The sequence below is a fragment of the Aphis gossypii genome, chromosome 1 (genome assembly GCF_020184175.1).
Source record: "Aphis gossypii isolate Hap1 chromosome 1, ASM2018417v2, whole genome shotgun sequence".
NCBI classification, from domain to species: Eukaryota; Metazoa; Arthropoda; class Insecta; order Hemiptera; family Aphididae; genus Aphis; species Aphis gossypii.
In genome coordinates this window covers 18261570-18287899 of record NC_065530.1, presented here as the reverse complement: position 1 = coordinate 18287899, position 26330 = coordinate 18261570, and the positions used below count along the sequence as shown (strand labels likewise).

The 26330-nt window shown below is 28.7% G+C and overlaps 2 protein-coding genes across 2 annotated transcripts in view; one reads left to right on the top strand and one right to left on the bottom strand.

Moving 5' to 3' along the window:
- The window catches only part of LOC114131934 (inactive tyrosine-protein kinase 7-like), a 222119-nt gene extending 204927 nt beyond the window's left edge, over positions 1 to 17192 (top strand). Inside the window, exon 5 of the mRNA XM_027997286.2 lies at positions 4315 to 17192. Coding sequence (XP_027853087.2) covers positions 4315 to 4439 — 125 coding nt within the window. The 3' untranslated portion in view covers positions 4440 to 17192. The remainder of the gene's footprint in view (positions 1 to 4314) is intronic.
- A 2912-nt stretch (positions 17193 to 20104) lies between these two features.
- Positions 20105 to 25864, bottom strand: LOC114124649 (pleckstrin homology domain-containing family J member 1-like). The gene is made up of 5 exons (XM_027987964.2): positions 25468 to 25864; positions 24559 to 24644; positions 24227 to 24399; positions 22536 to 22599; positions 20105 to 21116 (listed from the first exon to the last, which is right to left on the bottom strand). Exons 1-5 carry the CDS (start codon positions 25568 to 25570, stop codon positions 20943 to 20945), a joined length of 600 nt encoding a protein of 199 aa, XP_027843765.1. The 5' UTR covers positions 25571 to 25864; the 3' UTR covers positions 20105 to 20942.
- Between the last annotated feature and the right edge of the window lie 466 nt (positions 25865 to 26330).

The window sequence follows — 26330 nt, the reverse complement described above, 5'->3', positions numbered from 1 at the left end:
TTTTGTTATGTTTTTAATCATTTGAATTTATTTAGTTAGTCTTGAAAATTACTAAAATCGTAAATGGTGCTTGCACGGAAAAGCTATATTATTACAATCAGAGATGGATAAAATACTTGAAAAAGAGTATATCTATATACTAAAATACTAGATACATTCCTTTTTACTTTTAGATACAAGGTACATTCAATATTTTCCAAAAGATTTTAAATACAATTATTTTGTTTGTCTTGAGTTACAAGATATTAAATACTGTATATCTAAGATACAAATGTATTTATATTAAAAAGATTATCTGAAATAATTTTTGTTTATATTCATTTGTTTTTTGTAAGACTGAACAGATGTTTATTCGCTTAGCATCTGGTGTTAATTATTAATTTCATTTGTAATTTGTGTACAATTAGAATAATATATTATGCTTCAAATGTATTAACAATATATTATAAATATTTTTAAATTCTGTAGTATTGATAAAAAAAAAAAGTATATAATTGTATACCTAATTATAATCAAAATTAAAATTAAATTGAATTACCTACATATAAAGACGAAAATTTGAAGTGGATTAAATAGCTTCAATTAACGGTTTTGTTATTTTGACAAGTCATACAAATTAGATTTTAAATTACTTTTTTCGCATTTTAGGATCTCAACAATTTATTATACATAAAGATGCGTATCTCAGATACTACCCATGTCGGATTATTGTAATGTTATAAATAGGTAATAGAGTATTTAATTAATTTCGTCGTTAATGTATAAAATTACCTATATTAATACTCAGTGACACGATAATGAACGAATTTTAAAGCGTTAAGCGGAAACGGGACGTTACCTCGTCCTAGCTATAGGTACCCCAATTTATTATTATACGGATTTTAATGTGAGCAAATTTTTTTCCCCAACCCACATCGTGTTCGTCATTCATAAATACACGTATAAGAGTAAATTACATAATAGGTATAGTAATGTATTGAAAAAAAAATACGCAGGCACTCAAGTCATTAGACATTTCACATTACCGGTAGCGATGAGAAATAAATTACTTCGTTTTCAAACGAGCCTTGACGACGGTCGATATTTAATTTTCTCGGTGAAAAGTTCTCAACAGGGAAGTAGCTATACACATCTAATCAACTTAATCGCATTGAAATTTAAAAAAAAATCACAATATTTAGATGGCAAGAATTGAACGTTATACGCCATCAGTTTAATTTGACATTCTGATTTAATAAACAACATTATTTTAAAAAGTTATTGATGAAATTTGCAAGTCTGCAGTGAACAGATCATTTGGGTTATTAAGTAAACATACAAATATATCTTTTGATTAAAAAACAACTTTTTAAACTATAATCTAAACAATCATTAGTACCTACGGCAGTATGGAGTTGAACTATATATTAGTCAGTATTATTATGTTTTATTAGCAGAGTACTTTAACATAAGTACAACATAAAGCACTGGAAAGTTGATATTTAAATAGGTATCGAATATTGAATTTATTTATTTAAACCACTCAAAGTTAAAATAAACGGAGTATTAAGCCAAGCATTTGAAATATAAAATCAACAATACTTAAAGATAAAAAATCTATATATATGTATATATTAATTTCAACAACATTTTTTTGCTACAGAACAATGGATAATAATGCTTCATTAAAAAAAAAATTAAAAATTAAAAGTTAATACTATCTTGTCATCTGATTTGTAGAGAAAAACCATTAAAAAGATTAAAATTTGTAAAAATGTTACTACTTCGAACTATTTCAAAAATCATAGAAATACTTAAATAAATAATTTTTTTTTGAACTTTTGAGTTATTATTATTTTATATATTTATATAAAAACGATTTCGAATACTCAATTTAATTATTTGTAATTTATTTTGTTTAGAATTCGTCCTTCTACACATTTTAATATTAGATAGGTAACTAAAAGCTTTGCTCCAGTGAGTATCACATATGCGTTATTCTTGTAAACACTTGATTAATATGCTAAAAAATAATTCTTATATTTTTTGTTTATGTATTTTTATTATTATAGTGTTATTACTTATTATCATTAACATCTATGTAAAATAAAAACACAGCTAAAGTTTTTAAATTATAAAAATCAAAAACAGGAAATTCGATTGAAATACATTATACAACGAAAAAAATATATACTATTATACTTTTAATATGGGTAAACGGATTAAAAAAAAAAAATCACTGTACTAATGAACCAAACAATTGTTATCGTTTCATTGACTTTTTTGGGACTAGAAAAAGCGATAAACGTTTTGTGCCCTTTTTTTAAATAATCGACGATAAAGATTGTTACTGTCGAGATAAAAAAAACAAGAGTCGCAAATAAATTGTCTAAAAAAAAAAAAATAGCATTCCGAATAAACATGTTGTTATTTTGTCTGTCGTCGTTTACAAAAAAAAAACTTATTTTTTTCCAAACACTCGAAATAGCCGCACTAGAGACCATTCGATAAAGCCCAAAACACTTAAAGTAAACGCTACACAACTAACAAGTATAAAAATATATAAAAACAAAAAGTACCGTTTTTCTACAAACATAAACAGTTTGTACATAAAAATAAAATAAAAAATAACATCGTCAATTTCTGCCTACTATATTATAACAAATAACGGCCTTTTCAGAAACTGACGTTCTACAAAGTGTATTATTATTCTTGTTTTTGTGTTATTGGTTTACCTAGTAATTATTATTTCATTTCTCAGTTAATAACGATGTCCCAAGTTTGATATAATTATAATTCATTTCATTAGAATTAATAATTAATGGTGTTGATTGATATTCCCGTGGTTTTGTCGTATTTCAAAATGTGCCAATAGAATTTAAAACAGTCCAATAAACTCGGTCGAAACTATAATAAAAAAAAAATCTATAATATTTAATATTATAGACACTTACAGGTTGAACAGAAATCAGTTACACGTACAAAGTTACGATTGTGACTTACAACTTATAATCAGTTCTGTAGTTTGAAAATATCTTGAAATGTGACACGTACAATTTGCATTATAACTTTTAATATGAAATACGTCATATTATATAAAAAGTTACGTTTAAATAGGTAAAAAATAATAATTGAAAGATTTCGATATTGTCTACGATATCATGTATTAATGCAAAAATATTGTATATAATGAACAAATATGAAATTTTAATTAACTATATACTATAGTACACTCGTATATTATTCGCCTGTAATGAATCTAAAGTTTAAGCAGAATCGTTTGATCATAATATATGCTAAATCATACACTGAAATATATATAGGGATTATTTTTTTATCTTCAGTAATTCCCTTCATATTAGTAATTTTATAAATTTGCAAGAATAAGTTTATTAGTGCGATTACTGATTAATATTATAAGTGGTAAATGTATTTTTTTATTTAATATTATGAAGGATGTGTACCTGTTTGTTACTAATAAGTAAAAAAAAACTCTACTATCTGTATATTATCCATATTTAGTTAACGTTTTTTTTTATTAATTTCAGTGCTGTACCTTAATAAAAAAAAACTTATATGAGCTCATTACATAAACAAATATTTAGTAACGTCGTAATTTTCTTGAAACAATAAATATAAATCATTAATTAACTTGTAACTTTAAAAATACCTAAAGTAAATTATTGTAACTATTACTCGTAACCTGTTAGATATTTTTAATATTTTTTTTATTATAAAACTATAAATGTAGGTAGGTACAATTGTAGAATAACTCGTAACTAGTCACAACTAATCAAGTAAATTGACATTCTCTGGATACTTAATCGTGTAAATGTCAATCACTGTCTAGTCTGGACATTTAAAACCGTTTATGGTAGGTTAGGTCCGCTTTGTACCTACGGTCACTATTATACTAGCAGTAACCAACCACTGAATCACTTATATTACATACGATATAATATAGCTCCTGGACAACCCGATTCACAGAAGTCGGCGCGACTCGCTAAGCAAAATATACGTCATGTGTACCGTAAACAAATTACGTCAAACTGGGAAACGTGCTCTTCTTCTTAAATTATTTTTTTAACTAATTTTATTTGACCTAGCAATTATAAGAAATCAATAGTATAACGATATTAAAAAAAAAAAAAATACTTTTCTTGGAACAATTGGTTAATTAAAACGAATGTGTTGTGTGTTTGTTTTATAATATTTTTGCAAAACGCCACCCCTTCTCCACAACCACCACGAATAATATTAATAATAATAACAAAATATTATATTGTATACTAAGTGATTATTTTTTTTTTTTATCTGTCCGTTCTCTGTCGACAGGCGAACACCCTGCAGCCATGCAGCACGGCAACCGGAGTGCGGTCAGCGGCCAGATGACCGTGCACGTTCTAGCCCTGGTCAGCCTGGTCATAATGCTGTCCAATCCTGTGCTGTTTGGACACTGAGGAAAGCAAACCGAGGATGGCGGGGATATGATGGCGGCACCGCCGTCTCGTCCTGACCTCTCCTTCGACCCCCAAGCACCCACATACACCCGCTCTCACCGCCATCCAGGCACGGTACGCCGCGAAATCTTATTTTCCTTCGTCAGCCCCGGAACGAGTAGGACGACAACCGACTTAACAGACGCGGACGGTGTTTCTCTTCTCTTATACATATTACACTATACAATATACATACATATAATGCATAATATATATATATTTATATAACGCTATAAATATAAACACTTCACGCGTTTATAATATTATTATATCCATCGTGATATTTTTGGAAATAAAAAAATTGTAAAATTGTAAAATAAATTATCGCCCCGAAGACGTGTCGCACGTCAATCGAACGAGCGGGTGACCGTTATGTTGTGAGGAGGTTGTTGGGGACGGGAAGCCAGCTGAAGTCCGGTTTAACTATTATTATCGATTTTTAAATTTTTTTCGACAATTCGTCCCTAAGGATGGTTGATACAGATAAAATAAGATGATCCATTTAACGTAAGACATACGTTTTTTAAGAAAAATAAATAAAATTTTTGAAAAATTTATTTTACATAATTTTAAGTCATTATAAAATAATTATTATTTTATCATTCTTAAGTTTTTTGATGTTTTGAATAACAACATATATTTTTAATTTTTTTTTCCAAAGAAAAATATTATTCAGAGTATTTCGATCTATGAAAATTTCGGACAAATAGTTTATTATAGTTGTAAGTATTTAAAATGTATACGAACAGAATAGTGTACCGACATTAGTACATAGAAAGATTCTTGTACCATCGCACTCCACTCCACTCATTTAAGTTTAAAATATTTATAACTCATAAACCATTCGTCTGAAATTCGATTTTTGTACTTCGAAGTACTAAAAAAATATATTATTCTTTGGAATAAAGCATTAAAAATGCATGTTGTGTCGTTAAACGAGTGAAAAATAAGAAACAATTTTTACGATAAAAAAATTATATTTTAAAAACATGTTGTTTTTAGCGAGTTAAAATAATGTAAAAAAAAAATGTTCAAAAACGATTGTTTTTAGTTTTTTACTTAATGAATGTCGTACTTAAATGGATCACTCGATATATAATACAAAAATCCTCTACTGACGATCATATTATACGTATGGACGGACGATACCGTATCACGGAGTGCACAGCTGGCTCATTTGGAGTCGACCAGATTTTGGACGATCGTCGTTTATTCACCGATCATCGAATTCGAAATATAGCTTATAGACCATTTCATTCGTCGAGCGATAACAATTACACGTTACACCTATTTATAAATACGACATCAACAAGGGACATGCCTCTTTATCGATTGTTCAATGTATATTATTATTATTCGATTTTGCTAAATGTATTTTTCTGTATTATCGTGGTAAGGGGCTGAATACCGATATTCGGATGTATGTAATAGATATAGGTTCATATAAGTATGTAAAAAAAATATCTTAAAACGCAAGTAATAATGTATTGTTTCTTCTTCATCCGTTTGATTCGAAACGAAAATACAAACATAATCATTTTCTTTCTCTGGGTACATTATATTATACATATAGGTACGCAAACACATCAAGTCAAGTATACATACGTACACAAACACTACATTCTGTCGGATCGGAGGTCAAACAATTTTTCATAGTTTTTCGTGTTTCATTTTTTATTACCGTCAAACAACAAAGCGGAGAAAATATTCCTTTTATCGCACCCGCGTGATTTCAACCTTAAACGTCGTCCGCGCCCACGCAACGTGCGATACCGTCACCGTAATTTTTTTATTATCATAACTATTATTATATTACGAAACGTCCAATGAAATTATAAAATATATACTCACCGCCGTCGACATATGGTTATGAGTTTGAATGCGTTTTGAGCGACTTTTTTAGATAAAAAAAATCCCGAAAACCTCTAACGGAACGGTTTTATTTTTTCAGTTTATCGCTAACCGTTAATTGGTTTGACGTAGACGCATTTTCCTCGTAAATATATTACATAATACCTCTACTATCGTACCGAGGTTAAATTACCGTCAATACGCAATATGACAAACGTATAAGCGATATTGTATTTGACAGGGTAGTAGATTAGAATAACGATTTTAGCGAGAAAAAAATATAATTCTTCGAAAAATATCACTAATTTTTCTTTCTTGTTAATAAATGAAAATCATTTAATAATGCATGAAAGTGCCTATGACCTGTGCCATCGTCTTAACTCTAAAGAAGAAAAACTTATTTTCATTTTATTAATCAAAAAAGTTTTGTACTTTTTAACACGACGAAAATGAATTTGTTATGTGCGATGTACTAATAATTAAACGGCTAAAATTTAAAATCGATAGACGTTTTCAACAGTTCACTGTGTCAAAATTAACAGGAACAAAATATTTAAAAAAAAAAACGTTTAATGACTAATAAAATAGGGGACGAACAAAGTGGTACAAAAATCGACAAATATATTATTACCAATGCGTAGGTATAGCGAGCGTTCTCGAATGACTAATAAATCGATTTAGGTATGGAGAAAATCAAAAACGAACGCGAAAAATAAATTTTCAATGTATAGATAAATCTCAAATCGTTTTGATATAACCACACAATAACCCAAATCTACTTAAACGAGTAGGTATTTTGCTATTGTAACCACGTCCGAATCGAGTCGACTTATTCACCTGCAAGCTCTTTGGGTGCGTACAATTACATAAAAAAAACCGTGTACGGACAACAGATTTCTATTTCATATTACCCGACGTATAAATATAATAACGTCGATGTTCAAAACCATCACAAATTCACAACGGTTAGCTTTATTGTTAATAACGCGGTCTGGCGATACTACAGTGCGCGAGGGTAGTTCGTGAAATAGGACGCTGCACACGTCCGACCCGAGTTTATATACCGTACATTTTATACGTAGATCAGTGGCGACTCGCCTGCACAAGAGCATGTGGAATACCCCGAAAAATTGCATAAAACATTATTAGATTTCTATATCTGATTTATGATACCTAATCGGTTTTTATGCGAACAATCAGTAAATAATATGAAAATTGACGATTTAAAAAAGAGAAAAGTTTTCGCTGTTTTTCGTATTGACAGATGTGTCTATTAACGATTAAAAACCAAATTCCCTATGCTCTGGGCGGATATACTAATACCAGTTACATGCGTCGACACGTCGGCTAGCAAAACATGTTTTTTTGAAGCTCATTTAATGTTAGCACCGGAATGTTTTTATCGTGCCACGATGTCACGTCGGCTGTCGGAACAATAATGCGTTATTGCGTATAACCGTTCATGCTTTGCTATTGGTCATTTTACTATTTAATTTCATCATTTCGCCACCGAATCGCAGACTAAATCGTATACCTACCTACTGCTACTATTACTATTACTACTACTCCTACTCTACTACTACTACTACTGCTACTACTGTGATTTATGATGAATAATGATATTTTATGTACACACATCTAAAATAATAGACCGTTAAAAACACATAAATGTAGTATATCATACACACACAAAGTGATTGTTTTATTTTTGTCATGGACCAGACGCCGTGCGAATTCGTTTATTTGTTTACCAACTTTTAAGTGTAAACGCGTTTAAGTTATGAAATAATAAATACATGGCGAACACCGTGTGGTTGTTAAAATATAAAAGTGCTAAAAACGCACCCGGACAAGGTGTGGCCCGGTTTGTGATAAAATCAATAATCACCCTGTACATATATACATCCATTAGCCACCACATGCAGTATAGTTTATATATTATACACTCGACGTTCACGACATATAATAATAATAGGTAATATGCGTTAAAATTTAATGAACCGAAAGAATTCGATTTACGGTCGCGACTTTATACAGCAGGTACCACACACCCCCTTCGGATACATTATGCTTAGCGTATACGTATAACATCTACGGCTAAAAATCAATTACCTGATAACCGAATGTGTTCCCACTGACGTATACACAATGGTGCAGCGATGATGATGATGATGATGATAATAATAGTAATAAAATAGGTTTATTACGGTGCATTTTTACTAAAAAGCCGTTTTTTAGCGCCGAGATACAAAGACGTCACCGGACCGATCTAACTAAATATTACAATCGGTTATGCAATAAATTTGCCTTTAGTATACATATATATTTGTAATCCAAATATCATTGTTACATTTATGTTTGTTTTAACCGAGAGTGTTCGGGAAAAACGATAACGTTTCAATAGTCATCGCGCACGCGATAGATTCGTACTTCGTGTGTCGTTTTAATCGTTAAATCGTAATAATAAATTACAAAAAACCGTTTAAAGATAATTTTCCAATAATAAACACTATCCTAAATATGTACAAATGGATAATTCAACAAACATTCTGACTCCTATTTTTTTTTCATTTAATAATGAATTTAATTAAATATTGTAGAAATTTAAAATATACCTTCTCAAACGCAATATTTTCAAATTCTTGAGCTTTTTTGAAATACTTTAAGATAATTCTGTAACAGTACAAAATTCTGTTTTTAAAATTAGAACACTCTTTTATTACTACCTATAAACTATTTATTGAATAATTTTTTTGAAAATGTTTATTCAAACGAGAAATTTCTTCGTTGTATTATAATATTAAATTCATACAAAAGATAATAATAGTCCTTAAAACTTGTCACACAAAAATATAAAATAAATTTAATATTGGATCTACATAGTAATTATTATTCATGGATAATTTTCACAAATTATTATTTACGCTGAAGGATGAAATTAATATCTAAAACTTACAAACAAATCATCATAGCTAACGTCATATCTACCAAAACATAATATCCTAAGTACACAAAGTTACATAATTCAAAAATTACTCATTAAAATTTTGATTTTGATACGTCACACTTTCAGTAAAATTATGCACTAAATAATTTACAGTAGAAAATGAAAGTTTTCATTTGAGAAACAGAAGTTTGTATCTCCACAAAATACGTCTTAAGTTGTAAACAAAATCTCAAGAATTTAAAAATATAGTCTGTAAACATTCGTATGTTTAAAAATTCCAAAAATCATTATTTTAATGACTAAATTATTGCATAATAATAGATCATGATTCATGAGTATGGTTAATGAATCACTCTCTACCTATGTAGAACCGTTTGGATAATAAAATATATTATTCAACCAGATATCAGCTACATATTTATTACAAGGTATACTACGTAGATTCACATTTTAAATGTATCAATATTCATGAAACGCGCCCTATATAAAATAAACCAACCTTAACTTCTCGACGATCTTATGACTCTCGCACAAACTCGCATATAAGTATCTATTTCTTTTCCCACACCCGGTTCTAAAGAAACACCCGCACGATCTATCCTTCCGGTGTTTTTCAGCGTCATGTTAGGTTTCTACAACGTTAGCGACGCCAATGTCAATTTTTAACTCAAATCTTATAGATCGCTTTTGGGTTCACGTACCCCGTGTAACACTATACGACTGTAGCAGCTCATGTCGTATAGCTGCGCGCTGGCACAAAAGTGATGTTGATGATGATGATGATGATGATATCTAACTCGAACGGATATAAAAGTGAAAATACACGGTTGCAAAAAATAAGTCCCTAAAATTCTTCATAGCACTAAATCTATTATTACGCAGTTCCGCAAAAATGCGACCAATTTCCAATATGTACTTAAGGTTTCGACGAACTCCGTTTATAATCATCATTATTTGTTACTATGTTTCCTTGTTATACGCATGTTTTGAATTTTTCTCCATACTGAATACGAGAAAATTATATTAAAATAATTGTGAACGCAATTTAGCCGTGAATGATAATTTCAAAAGCTAAATGTATCACTTCGCCTGTAAGCATAGTCGCACAATAAGATATGTAATAATAAATAAAAGGTTTATTAATATATAGGATGTATTTTATAAAGTATTAAGAATTCTCCGCTGAAATTACATTTAAATATCTCATATCTTCCAGATACATCCTATATGTGTAATAAGATATATATATACACGAATACAGTACGACAGTGATATGAATATTTTATTTTGTTTTAAACTACCTCTTTCATTTTTCTCAGTTGCGAGGACTACTACTGCCGTATTAACGAATCGTACTTATTTATTGAATTCTGCGCTACGGAAAATAAGAGAGCTTCATAAAAATAATGTCACATCTTACTCAACCCCGCGCAGATACAAACGCATCTCTATAATCCTCGCCGTTCGGCGACTTTCACTCTGTCCTCTAGGGACCTCAGAAACGGACGTCATTTCTTCTACCCCCGAGGCTATTAGAAAATATGGAATTCCCGCGGTCATAAATTCACATATCCTGCAAATTGAAAATACTACCGTGTCATAGTCGTCGTGTATGTATATATACCTATATGAAGTATATATAACTACTTTATGTGTTCTCAATAAGTTGAGTCGAACGAAATTCGGCCTAAAATTGTCACAAAAATACTGTAAACATGCGTATAAGTGAGTCAAAAGCTTTACGACGAAGACGCCGTTTTATATCCATTTTTACGCGTTACTCGTTTTTTCTGTATATACAAACGCTTTTTCGATTACTCTGCATATAAAAATAATAAACCCGTAGTTATAAAAAAAAAAATGTTTATCAAAGTAAGTAGGCTAAGGGAAAGATAATTGAGAAAACTAATAATTTTATTCCCCGTTTACTCATTATTATTATTACGCCTGTAAATCGTACATCTTATATTATAGTATTATACAATTTAAAACACTAACTTCAACAACTGATTTCCGACTACTACGTGACATATCACATACACTAAGACTAAGTTATATAATATTGTATTTTATTATCTATTGAAATAATATTTCTCTTGTGAATACGCACAAACTCGATATTAACACAGACTTAACGAGTAAGTAGATGGTTGGAAAAAGTATGAAAATTGCTGGAAAAAACACTGTCTCACTCCGGATGAAAAACTATATAATATATAGTATCGAATGGGTAAATATTATATAGTGAATGATATGATGATGAAAAAAAGTTTCAGTCAACACGAATAATATTATTACGAAGCGATTACTATTTTACCATTACGATGGGGCGACGGCGTCTGTAAAGTACAATGCCATACACACTCAGAAAATATTATCATTATCTATAGGTGGTATCCATTATATACGCGATTTTCCGAAAACTCCTTCCAATTTCCACGCCAATATTTAGCTCGAAGTCCAATAGCGCGGTCGTTAAAAACAAACTTTAATCTAAAGAAATGAATCCATTAAAAACGCACTTTTCAAATATTGTCTTATTTCAACTATTTCCCATCAATTGCAGCAGCCCTAGCACTCCGTTAAACCAAAGCAGTATAAGCATCCGATATTCTTTACACAGACAAATATATTTATATATAAATATATATATGTCGTCTTTAACGCGACGTTCATGATTCCGAGGTCACTTGAAATTACCACCGAAAAAAAATACGACCAAAAACTCATTCGGCCGCGTTATATTACATTCTTCGTTTACGCGTATTTATTTCAACGGGCTAATGGACAAAACATATATATTTGATCTGTATGACATCGTTGGAGGGTTTTATATTTAATATTTTTTTTCTGCTTATATAGGTACAATATACTACGTCATTATTTTATCAAAAAAAAAAAAAAAAAATCACTCGCAAACATAATGATATAGGTACCTAACTGTTGTTCGATAATTTCAAAAACTTTAAATAAATACATTCGATAACAGTGTACCTATTTAAAGTGTAATATTATAATAATTAATTACCTCAGTTTTAGGAAGAAAATTAATAATAGCATATTTTGTGCGCGTTTCGGAATTTAATTGTAATCTAACTGCGAATGTTACACGTTATAATATTCTCATAGATTTTTACAATGCGAAAATAATATATTTCTGGTTATTTTTTTAAATAATTGGCGCGCATAATAAATCATTAAACGAAAATATAAATTCAAACAAACCTCAATATACGAGTGCAGTGAGATCGATCGGTTGCCCATCCGTCATGTATACAGTGTGAAATAATAATCGACAGAACTTATCTTTTTCTGTTTTGCTACCGTCGTGCACCGACCAAATGTTACCACTTGCCGGACCGCGTTTTCTTAACAGTGGGCGAGCGTCTTACCGCGTACAAATGCGTTTGTCGTGACAGCAGTCTCACCGACGGTAAATCCTTTAGGCTCGGAAAAAAAAACCTTTCTGGTACAGTCTCGCGAGACTTATTCTTCCCTTTCGAAATGTTCATAATGCGCGCGTGCAAAACGGGATCCCGTACAACCGATAAGATCTAGGGGGCTTATAATAACTCTTGAGGGACATCCCCGACAATTTGACATGTCTAACTGCCATTGTCGCGCAATATTTCGAAAAACCGGAAAAACCAATAAATACTCCTGGCAGAATATTCTAAACGGCGAATGACCTTGTTATTGTACATGTAAAAAATCTCGTCGGATCTGGACGACGATGACACCGAATTAATCAACGTTACGAGCAGATTATAATCGAACAAACGAAAAAAAAAAGCAAATAATCAATTTCACTGACTAGGTACCAATATCCGCGTGTGTTACTTCACCGTCCGAGTTCCGTGCCCTTTGTGCGCGCTATTAGTCTTCGTTTTGTCTTTCGAAGTCGCAATTCACCACTGCTAAGACTTCACGCAGTGTATATGGGGCATTGGGGCAGTACCTATATAGTGCAAATCCGACAAAAAAAAAATTAAATACAATTCCAAAACTGTCCGACACGTGTCCGCAGAGAAAACTTTTCGTGACACGAAACGTCGATAATTCACAAAAGCGTAAAAGCGACTTTTTCACTCACGAGATTTTTATTAATGTTTTCTCGGTATACGGTTCGATAAAGTTACATATATATTATAAATTTATATATAAAGCTTACTTTATTTTTATTATTTTTATTATTTGTCTTTTTTTTGAAATTTTTCTGTACTTTTAGATGTTATTCTACTCTTCCTATCTTCTTTCAGACTATACGTCCGTATACATAAAAATATATTTCTTCTTGTCTCGCACAGTCGTCACTGCAACCATCATGTGGTCGAAACTATCGGTGGACTTAGTAAGAGCCATCCGACGCTGCGGTTGCCGAGGAGTCTGTTGACTTTCCGATTTTTCGTTGACCAATCTATTGAGTCACTTATACAACGTTCTTTTAAAGACAGCAAACAGAAATTGATTTTTGATAAAAATAAAAATAGAGCACTTGAAACCCAATATAATAAACAACCAATCGGTCAATTTTCCAATCATAGAAAATGAAAATAATATAAACGACAATCAAAAAATTAACTGACTACGTTGTTAGTGATATATAGTACGGAGACACGTTTCTATTTTAAGTTCTCGGAAAAAGTTAGATGCGTGCAATTTTAACATATTTCTAATGACCTTATTCCTTTTATCCTTAGTTATAATATCCCTGTTAGTGAAATATGGTATTCCTTATTTTGTTTTTAAATTACAATCGCATTATCAATTTCATAAGCCACATTTTTATAAAAAATATAATATCAAATAATAAACGATTATATTTTTGAAATAATTAGTAGGTTTTCAAAGTTTCAATAAGCGGAGTAACACAAACTTTAAATGTTTATTAGTTAAAATTTTATAAATAATAAAAAAATTCTATAAAAGTTTTTAAGTGCAAAACGATTTTTAAATAATATTCTGCTTTAAATTTGTCCAGACAAACTAAATGATAAAAATTATGAGTTCAATGTAGTGTTAAGAATGTAGTATAGGTACAATAGGTACATAAATTTCATTTTATGTATTTCATAAATGCTGAAAAATTTTAAAACCACCACACTCTTTCAACATATACAGTATTATATACCATTCGAAATGTTTCCCAGAACAACACAGCAATTCTACAAAATGCATGGTTTAATAGATCGAAGACCTACTTACTTACATGTGTAAATTATGTATATAAACGTCGAATACGCTCCAAATGTATATCTGTCTGCAATTTACCTACTTACAATTTATAAACAAAGACTAAAAAGAATAACACTCAAAACGATACTCCGTATTGTCTTTAAATGTCTTATTCAATTATTGACTCTTTATATTTATAAACTCGTTATGTGAGAGAAATGTAAGGCTTTAATCAAAAAAAATGTATATTGTTTACCATTATAAGACATATTTTAAACATTATTTAATTTAAGCGTTTAAACGTTATAAACATCCTTTTACATTTATTTTATTTGGATTACCTACATATTATTTAAGTCGCAGTTTTATAAAAATAACTATGTTCCAAATGTATTTTACTGATAGTTATAAATATATTCCCTTGACACTTTCTTTTATGTTTCAATCGTTAATTGTTTTCTGTTACGTTATTCGATATTGATTTTAATCGTTATTCCCATTTCTATTTCGTTATTCGATATTAATTTTAATCGTTTATCGTTTCTGTTTCGTTATCCGTTTTTAATCGTTCATAGTTTACCGATATGTTATCTATTATCAATTCCGATCATTTCTTAAATAGTTTAATATACCTATCTTTTATTTTATAGGCTAATAGCGCTATATGAAATAGATATCGTCACCTGTGTTAATATTGTTATTTTCGTGGTTATGGAAAAATCACGAATATTTTAAAAAATGAGAACTTATTCGTAATTGATCTGTTCAAATATTTCCCTACTTTTTTCAATTTTTAAATCCTCTGTTCACTGTCGTACCGTTTGATCAGAAAAATTTAGAAATCGTATAATATATATTACGTTATATTGTATACTATCCACGAGCGAAGCATATAATAAGAAAACGATATTTAAAAAAATACGATTTTTACAACCAAGCAAAATTGTAACCCCAAAGTATTTTGTGGAGAGGTGTGATTCGACGACACCGTCCCAAGGGAAACGTGTTACCATGATCGAAATTCGAGATACTATATAAATATATAATATAATATATTATTGTTACGAATTAACAATCGATAAGCACAGGTACATTAGCATAAAATTATATTATCAGTTATTAGTATTGTTATTATTACTATGTTTTATAATTTATGCACCGCAAATAAAATTCGATATCAGCTTTCGAAATGAAGTTTGAAATTAATGTTTTTTTTTTAATTTGTCAAAATCGTTAATGTCGTTACACCGCAACCTTTTGAGCTGGATTCATTACCATTTTAAACTTTATACCAACAAATGGGGACTTTCAATTTTCAAACCACGTATAATGACGATCAATTTTTTACATTCAACACCAAAATTATTTTTAAAACCAATCGGTAAAATGTTTTTTGTAGGTGGTGGGAAAACAAATCATATTAAATCCTTGTAGTCACATCTCACGTTTATCCTCAAGTTGTATCGAAGTATGTAGCAAAAAAAAAAAAAAATAAGACAAAAAAGAGGAATGAAATCTCCAAGCGACACTCTAGGATACAGTAAACCTATACGAATAGCCATTGAGTAGAAGTAAAATATACATTGAATAATAAAAAATATAGTAACTATGCGATAACAAATTACTTTTAATTGTATAGTTTTTATTTTTGGACTACAGTTGTGCTTCCTGACCTAATACCGCAAACGAATATATATCTTTTTTTTTAATAAAAAAAATCTAAAATCGTACAAATACAATAAATCAGTAACATGCCACGAAATGTGGCTGCGTATGAACTGAGTCCCAATTAAACCTTTTAGAACGAATTGAGTTATTTTAAGGTACATACTATTGAGTCCCGTGAAATTTAAAATAAATTACTAATTGAGTCCATGTTTAAATGCTAGTTAACAATTTTATAGGTATGGTTAAAATATGTTCTATGTCAATAATTTTGAAAGATTAAAATTTATAAAAAAAAAAATAATGTTTGTAATGTATTATTATTTATTACCTATGTATAATTCACGGTACAAATAAAATCAAAAATGTCCTCTCTATATATTTTATTATATTACATTATTATAATTTTTATTTGAAAAAAATCATACAAATTATATTAGCGGTATCAAGTATACTTATAGTATCATTATAGTATCATACTTATAGTATACTATAGTATCATTCGTTTACTGATTAAATTATGCTTTACCTAAAATAATACTAGGACTCAATAAGTATAGTTTTTATTTATAGCAAGGACTCAATTAATATATTATTTTTATCCCTCGAGGATAGAGACTCAACTATTATATAGGTACATCTACAAAACTATCGTAAAACGATTGTACTGTATAAATATAATATATTGTATTATTATTTTTATCTTACAATATACTAATTATTACCTATCTATATTAAATGTTGTACATACAAAAATGTTTAATGTTTAAAATATTACTAATAATTGTACGTTAAAAAAACATATTTAATTTGTAAGAATTATCATTATGACTTACCAATAGTTTCCCATACGATCATGACCCTTTTTATACCACCGTAAAATATAATATAAAATTATATTTACTACCTATATTACTGTTGTTATTTTAACGGCGTTTACAGGAATTTGTTTTTTCTTCAATTCAACATTTCCAATGTACTGTGCATACTGTAATAATTATATTACATATTTGTTACATTAGTTAAATGAATAAATCATTATTTCTCTTGTTTTAATAATCAGCGAAATTTTAAAATTCACATTAAAATAGTGACACCAAACCTCAGCACTCGCATAGACTATAGAATGTCGTAGGTACCGCTAGTCAAAAAGATGCGTTAATTCAAATTTAATCGCAGGAAACTATTCGTTATATTATAACAATCACAATCGAAAAACGTGAGAAAACGTCTCGAAGCAGGTTCCAAGACGATTAGTCGAACACTGCCTACAGTAAGCCTAGGACGTGACATAACACCAATTCCACATTCATCCCAAAATGTTTTCGCGAAGATTCCCTTTAACGCCATGAATCAGGTACCCATAACACGCACGTCACATCAAGTTTAGCCTGTGTCTCAACAGACGTGTATAAATATATATATTTACTAATCCCACTATAGAACTGTGTATTATAACCATTCCGGCCGACCACATTTAATTCTTTATCAGATTTCCGTTTATTTTCCACCATCGACGATAAATTCGATTTCCTTGCAACCGATGTCGCATTTTCCATAGAACAGTTAAAAGCGTGTAGTTCTACTCATCCGCCCCCTCGGCCACCCACACAACCACGCGCATAACTCACTGGTTCGTCGGCCAGACCGTTTATTTTTTTTTTTTTTTTTGGTTTTCTTTCGTCCATTTGCCGTCTTCGAAAAGTCCAAAAAAAAAAAACGCGAAAAGTTTCGATCATAACTGAAAAAAAAATACATTCCCTAGAATATCATCGCGTTCCTTCGTTTTGTATTTCAAACGTTTTATTTCATTTCGTTTCGTTTATACGTAACGGCGACATATTATACGTATAATACTTCTTTGCATATTATATAAACTTTTTTTTTCATCATTCCATTCAGTTTTTTTATTTCTCAACTATATATATTATATACAAACAACGGTTATAAACGGATTCAGTTTTAAAACAATGAATAATATGCATGTTCGTTACACATCTTATTACAGAATATAAGAACACTCGTTGTCGTAAACTAACAATAGTATTTATAGGCTGACCAATTTTTTCCGTTTATGATAAATTATTTTCGCCTATTTGGTTTGTTGTCAAACAACTGTATACAATAATTATCACCGGTCCGTTGTTTTTCGTAAAAAACGTACAGTTTTATAATCAATATTATAATTATTATTATATTTAGGCATTATACCTACTAATGTGGTTAAATATATGTTGTTGTTTTTTTTTTTATTATTATTATTATCACCTGTTAGTAAATTATTATAGGTATTGTGTTAATTATTTTTCCTGGCGTTTTATATATTATATAGTATATAATATAAAATTGTTATAATTGTTAATATGTACATATACATAGATTTAAAATATTAATACGATGACTTTGTTAAATAATTCTTGTTCGGATTAGATTTACGAACATTTCTAGTCAATTAATACCTTCTTGAAAATGTGTTTGGAAAAAATATTTATAAAAAAATTAAAACATTTTATAAATAGGAATATATATACATGTATGTATATTACATAAACTATGAAATTCATATGATATTCTTTAGTTTCATTGCAATTATAATTCGCAACTGAATTGGAAACTCATGTACAAAAAGAAGACAGAATAATATCATTCACAGAAAACACGTAAGTAAAATTTAATATGCATATTTGTTCATGAATAGAGAAAAGTTGTTTGATATAAATCGTGATATATCGATTCTAAAGTATTAAGTCTAAACAGTGCATAATATCTAAGTGTATTTTACATATATGTATAGTCATATTGATGTATATATATACATATATCCCAATTTTCTAAGAAAAAACTGTGACGTGACTAGGAAAATATTATACATATGTAATCAAAATTTAAATCTAAAAAACAAAAATCTCAATCCCACAAAATAAAGTATTTAATAAACTATAGATACGTGTTAAAAAAAATTCAACCTATATTTTACCTTACCCACCCAAACACTCACTCTTAATAGTAAATAACTTAAAAATATACAATATCTAAACACAAATAAAATACATATTTAATAAACTACTCTTTTATATCTTTAAAAAAAATTACGCTCCATATGTTTATATCTTATCTATTCTAATATAGTATACATATTATACTATGATTGATTAATGCATCTTAGTTTGTAAACATATAGGTAACATAAAACATAAACAATGACATAAAACAAAAATTATTTATTATATTATTCTTCGTGATCTGTTTGAAAAATAAATAAATATATATAAATAATTATTCCTAGTTCATTAGAAAGTGTCATCAATAAATGGTCTCTTTCATCAAAAATATATTAATCACATCATAATTGTTACTTATAACTTATATATTTTTATTATACCTAGATCGTATAATATTTATAAAAAAAAAATATATATTATTTCACGAGGATTAAACGTGTTGTAAATTTATAATGCTGTAAACACAGCAATAAAGCTAATTGCTTAAAAGTTGCGTTGGATTAGTCAGATAGCAGAGTATTTTTGACTTTTCATACTCCATAAGCCTTAACGAATGATAGTGATAAGGTATAAACGTATAATTTTTATACATTTGAAATCAATAATAAATACTTACACAGTTCTACTCAATTAGGATCCTTAAAGTGTTCATAGTCTTTTTTTAATGTAAAAATGAGTTTATAAAAAGACAATAATATTCTTTTCCTTTAAAATATATAATTTTTTAATCTTAAACAATATTGAATACCATAACTATTGTTTATTATAATATGACGAAGAAATAGAAAAGACAATTATTATTTTCACACGCCACAGCTAGTAAGGTCGAGGTTTCAAAACGGAAATCAATTTATTAAAATGACATTATGCATAGATAATTATAATTTATGCAAAATTCTACTATCTAAAGCGATAAACCTTACTGATGACGATTTGGATGTAGCCATGTAAGTATTAAAGGTTTTCAAGGAAAAATACGATAAAAATAATCGTACAAAAATATTTATTATATTAACACAATTGCTGAGTTTTCAGTTTGCCGGTAGTATCTGATAAATAAATTGCAACGTAGTAAGTGTATACTTATATAATATATATGGGTAAAAAGGAAGTAGGTATATACTTTTACAAAAGAAAATAATAACTTCTCCAAACTTACAAAAAAAAAAAAAATAATAATACATCTAAAAATCAATAACAAGCAATATATAAATCCAAAAAAAATATTATACTACCTTGCACACATTTATGTTATAAACACAACACTTACATTTACATACATCTTATACACACAAAATACGATATATTAAAATATTATTTGATAATCGCGTTACTTAATATAGGTATATAATATGTATGCATGTATGTCGTGTATATTATATAATATAGGTACCAATACAAAATGATGGAAACATTGGAAACCATATGTTGCAATTTAATATAATAACGTATTATATAGGAATTTATTCGGGACGCAGTGTAACTAGGAAAACGTTTTCCAAAAGTGAATACGTTTCCGTTGTAAATTTAAAACCACCCTGCCGACATGTATGATAATATACGATAACGGGGTTAACAGCGGTATACCATGTATATAGTAATAATATAAATATTTTTACGGTAAGGCATGTACCCCGATAGGTATAATTTAATGAATTTGAAAACACAAAATCACTAGCTACCGGCACGCATATTACAAAATAAATATAAAGGTACATCGATACACGCGGGTCGCCAGCCAGTATCGATCGGCATGATGGTGAACAGCAAAAAAAACCCTTCTCTGCATACACGCATAACATACCTACTTACAGACACGATTCTTTACAGTTCGATTAGGTTCAATTCGGCCGTTTTGCAGACATCATGTTTTTGCCTGGGCGGAGGTAGTGGATCCGTCGGCAGATTGAAAAATAAATCATTATCGTCTCCATCCGCCGCCGATCTTTTCGTCCGGCCAATTTTCTTCCCTTCCTCCGGATACATCAACAGCGGATCCTGCAGCAGTAAAACGTAATTTAATTGTCGATAGCTAATACGTGGGTTAGCTACCAGAAAATCATCACATATACCTATTATGATTTATGATACATTTATATTTATACTTATTTTTGGTAATTTATATTTATATTTTTTGCATCGTTTAATAAATACTAATAAAATAACCAAACTTCTTTCATAACAAACATAGAAGAACTTTCTAACTGTTACCTGCTACGACACATTTTTAATTTAATTTTTTTTTCAAAAACTTTTATTTTTATATAATCAAACAAAAAACAGTTAAAAACTAACAAATCATCACGCATTTAATCCAATAAATATTTATTTAAAATTTATTATCTAAATATATCAACCACAAATATATTCGCTCAGAGTAAGTTCTTTTTTGAATATATAATTTACATTTTAAAAAAAAGGCTTGAGATATTAGTATAATACGTATAGCACAAAATTTAATTATAATAACTTAACCTTTCCAATACTTGGGTGTATTAACATACTAACTTTATACTTTCTCTTTCCTTAAAATATAAGCACTCAGTGACGTACCAACCAGAAGAGATAGGTCAAAACCCTAAATATGACACAAAAGACATTTTTTGAGTCAATGACGATATATTATTACTGTTGATGTCGGATTTATATTAAAATTATTAATTCAATTTTTTATAATAAACCCACCTGCGTAATACGAATAAATCTATTCCACAGTCTACACTCTACAGGCTACCCCCACCACTTTAGAATCGCCAATTAAGGGACAATCAAGGTACACCAAGATTCAAGACCGTTTATTTTATAACAACAAAACGATGAATACGCATACTAATACTATAGTCTATAATATACCTACTACACGTTACTTTTATAATATAATGCTAGGTACTTGCGGTGTATAATAATATCATATCATCTCGATCGACAATGAATAACCATCCGTGCATACGTCAAATGTATTTATAGAGTACAAGGATTTAAATTCGAGTGTAACATTTGTAGTAACGTTTGAACTTAATTCTATTTCGCGAATCGAACAAAAAAATGCTATGTTTCATAATATATACCAACTTTAAGACACGCGCCACTTGAATGCACCTGTTTAACGACCTTTATCAGCAAATGTATACGTAATGTGCAATGCGCTATATATGACTACTGCTGCAGCGACATTTTTATAATAATGACATTTATCAGTGGCATTGATGCATGTAGCTACTCGTATTAAACTATATATCGCGAAACCAATAGGCAATACATAATTTTGAAAATAATAGTTTCACCGGGAGATAAATTTATTGATATCTTACTGCATGCGCCATTTATAATGCGTTTTGTTGGATGTTCCAGTAAAATGTTATAGTTCCACAATTATATAACTAGAAAGATTACCGACAGTTAATAATATGTACGTACTCTTCCAGTAAGCTCTACGATTTTTTTTTGTATCGTCGTCATTCGGGTCCTCATATATTCGTACCTGTAAAATAAACACTTGTCAATCGCCGTGCCCAACCATAAACTCATTTAAACAAATAGTACACAAATATGAAAATATGAATGCAATATTGCAATATAATCTTAATTTTGTAATTTTTACTTCAAATGTACTTATGTACTATAATTTTGTGTCATTGTCACCCATCGTTAAGACTGAAATCCACCCGGAACGCGGTAATAATCAATCAATCAAAAAAAAAAAAAATTACTATAAATAATAACTGTGAGGTTAATATCTATAAATACTTATATAAGATATTAACCTAACCATACTTTAATCGAAAAATACATTTTAATAATTTGATCTTAATTCTAAATAACTTCAAGCATTGGAAAATATTAAAAGCTGTGTTCAAATTAGGTCAATATTTTTATATATATATTAAATATATGATAATTAATAATAATCATCTAAAACTATTAATTGATTCAGTTAGAGCTTGTTCTCCATCTAGTTTTCTTTTCAAATTTTTGTTATTTGAATCTTAAATCTTAGTTTTGCAATTTAAAAACTAGGACACATTATCTATATTTATACGAATACAAATATTTAAGTGTTTTCACTCACATGTAAAATTATCTTATACTTATGGAAATAGCTAGGATTACATTTCATGTAAATGGCAAACAAATTTGAGAAAGTAAAATACATACATATTGTTTTGTCATTCATAAGATATAAAAACACAATTAAATACATTAATTTGCATTTGCATGTAAGTATAAATATCATTTAACAATAAATTAAATGCCTCGTCATTTTTTTCTTTTGGGTGTATTAAAAAATGTATTAAGTCATTATTTTTTATAGCTAAACTATAAAAACAATAATTAAATGGCATTAAACTTTGTTATTTAGTATTTACATAGTGACATATTTGGCCATATGAAATAAAACTTAATTTTAAATATATTCTTTAAATATGTTGGTAAAGTAAATTAAAGCAGTGTCAACTCATAACTCATAATATAAGAACTTTGAAATTCCAATGCTACTTTAATAACAATGAAGTAAGAAATTCTCAATGTTTTAGCAAGAATAGCGTTAACTGTGAAATAAATATAACCAAGTGCAATTCATAATTTAACCTAACCTATGTATGTTTATCATATATCATAATTATTGATTTATTAAGAAAAAAGATATAATTACATATTAATTTTTGGTAATATTTATATCATCACATCTTTAAAAGCATTAAGAATACTTCAATCTTCAACTTTAGCTTCTGGATCTAGATGATACTTATATTGACTATATTGGAAAATGAGAACTTCACAGTACATTTCAATTTAAAAATAATATTTAAAAAAAAATGAATATCTAATATAATTTTCAATTGTTTTATAAAATTATTAATACGGCATACTTAATAGAAGGTACAGTGAGCATTTACAAGATAGCAGAGTAACTCTTTTAATATTTATTATTTACCTCTTGAATAATTAACCAAATTAGAAATTAAATTTTGGTTTATGAGTGAATCCTCATATTTCAATTGATAATAATAAGATATTTTAGTAGACTATTATATAATAAAACTTAAATAAGTATTATAAAATTGTGACTATACCAGTAAAACAGATACATATAATAAGACACTTACGTTGAGCATTGAATACATTTGATCCACTGATGAACATGATCCTCAGATTGACTAGAAATAATGTACTTTTTATCTGGTTCATCTTTAAATGAAAGAGAAAATGAAAACAATGTTCCTGGCATATTATTCTCAAGTCTTACAATAGAATTCTCCAAAACAAAAACACCAGCTGGCTAAGAACATATACAATAGATAATGTACAAAATTAAAATAAAATGTAATAATTGTAAGTAGGTAAACAATTTAATACATCATTTACTTTATTACAAACATTAAACTATTTAAACTTAATTACAAATTAATCAAACAAAAAATATATTTATTCTATTTACTTGATGTAAATCAACTTGCCCAAATCCATTTATTTTAAAGTAAAATAATAGGTTGTACTTGAGTCGAAACCATCTTTCTTTGAAACCTATAATAAATTATCAATTCATTTTAAAATACTTCGTACAATACCTTACGAATATAACACTTTAAAATTAATAGATAATTAATAGTAATAAAACAATTTATATAAGTATATTTAGATACCTACTTAATGTTTATTTGCATATATTAAGTACCAACTCCAATAGCCAATAATAATAATAAATTACTGATTATGTTAGTTTATTGAAAATACTAGATTAAAAAATAATTTTAGTTCTTTTTTCATTGATTTCTATAATAATGGGCATAATACTAAGAATAATTTGTGTGGATGATTGAAAGGAAACCTCTAAATTAGTTTTATGGTTTATAGCCTTATGGGTGGGTAAGGGCTGAAGAATAACAATTTAGTATTTTAATTTCACCTTAAAAAATATAAATAAAATATGTGTTGGAAAATAACTTAATAAGATTTTGGATGGGTGGGTGGGATAGTGAGATATTAGACTATAATCTCTGAAAAACTTCATGTTTACCATGACACTACTTAAAGTCTTAAAACCCGCGTACACAGTAGTCCTGCAAAAATGGAAAGACAATGTGACAAATTATACCTGAAAGTAATGAGAAAAATGATTTAATTAGTGAAAATTTCAATTTGATTTAATTGATTACAATGGAAATAAAAAGACAATATCCTCTAAAACAGTACTAAAACCAGTATTAACTGTTATTCATTCCAGACGAGTTAACATAAAACAAACATGATTAGTTAAGTAACAATACAAAATGCATAATTAAATAGTACACTCGACCCTAACTCGAATGGTGGCAATATTCTCTGCCAGATTAATATTGTTACCTACCTTTAGATGAATATCCATTAGACAATTTAGCATAAGACATCCGTCCTTCAAGAACAGGATTCGAATGACTAATATGAATCATTTCTCTGTTGTTGAATCGCATGACGTTGGATCTATCGTTTTCTTTTCGAGACGATTTATTTTATTTCATTTATGTAATACAGAATTTGTTTTTTGTTTTTTATTTTATTAAAATCCGTTCAGCATTAATGGTTTCCAGTTGGGCGGTACTATCTAAACCTAATACCTATTACAGTCTACCATACTATTTACACAGTTGACTATTTTATTTTTTATTTAAACAATTATACAGTTAAAACTATTAAATTCAATGTTGAACACTTGAGTCTTGAACACAACATAAAAATGTTTCAAGGCGGATAATCAAAACGCAATTAAAATGATAACAGATAACGATAAGAAACATATGATACAGTAGAGTGTACTGTTGAATATTACGCACGATTCTTCAGATTCCAAATCCAAATTTTAAATATTTGATGCTCCACCAAATAGATTAATAACTAATATCCGTATTCAATCCATTTTCTTACTGTCTATTTCTCGCAAGACTACAATAGTATAATATCTGGTATGCTAAATGCTTTAACTTGCTATTAAAAAATGACAGCATCCCCCTCTAACATAACTTTAAACATTTATTTTATATTATAAAATCGATGACTTAAGCCTTAAAGCATAGGTATGCCTTATTGCTATACGTACAACAAACTTACTTAGAAACGGATTTCTCAATAAGCCGAGTAGGCAGCTGCCTAGGTCGGCAAAATTTATGAGGTGGAAAATATAGTATTTATTAAATCATATTATTCGTATAAAAAAAAAAAAAAAACAAAAATAGA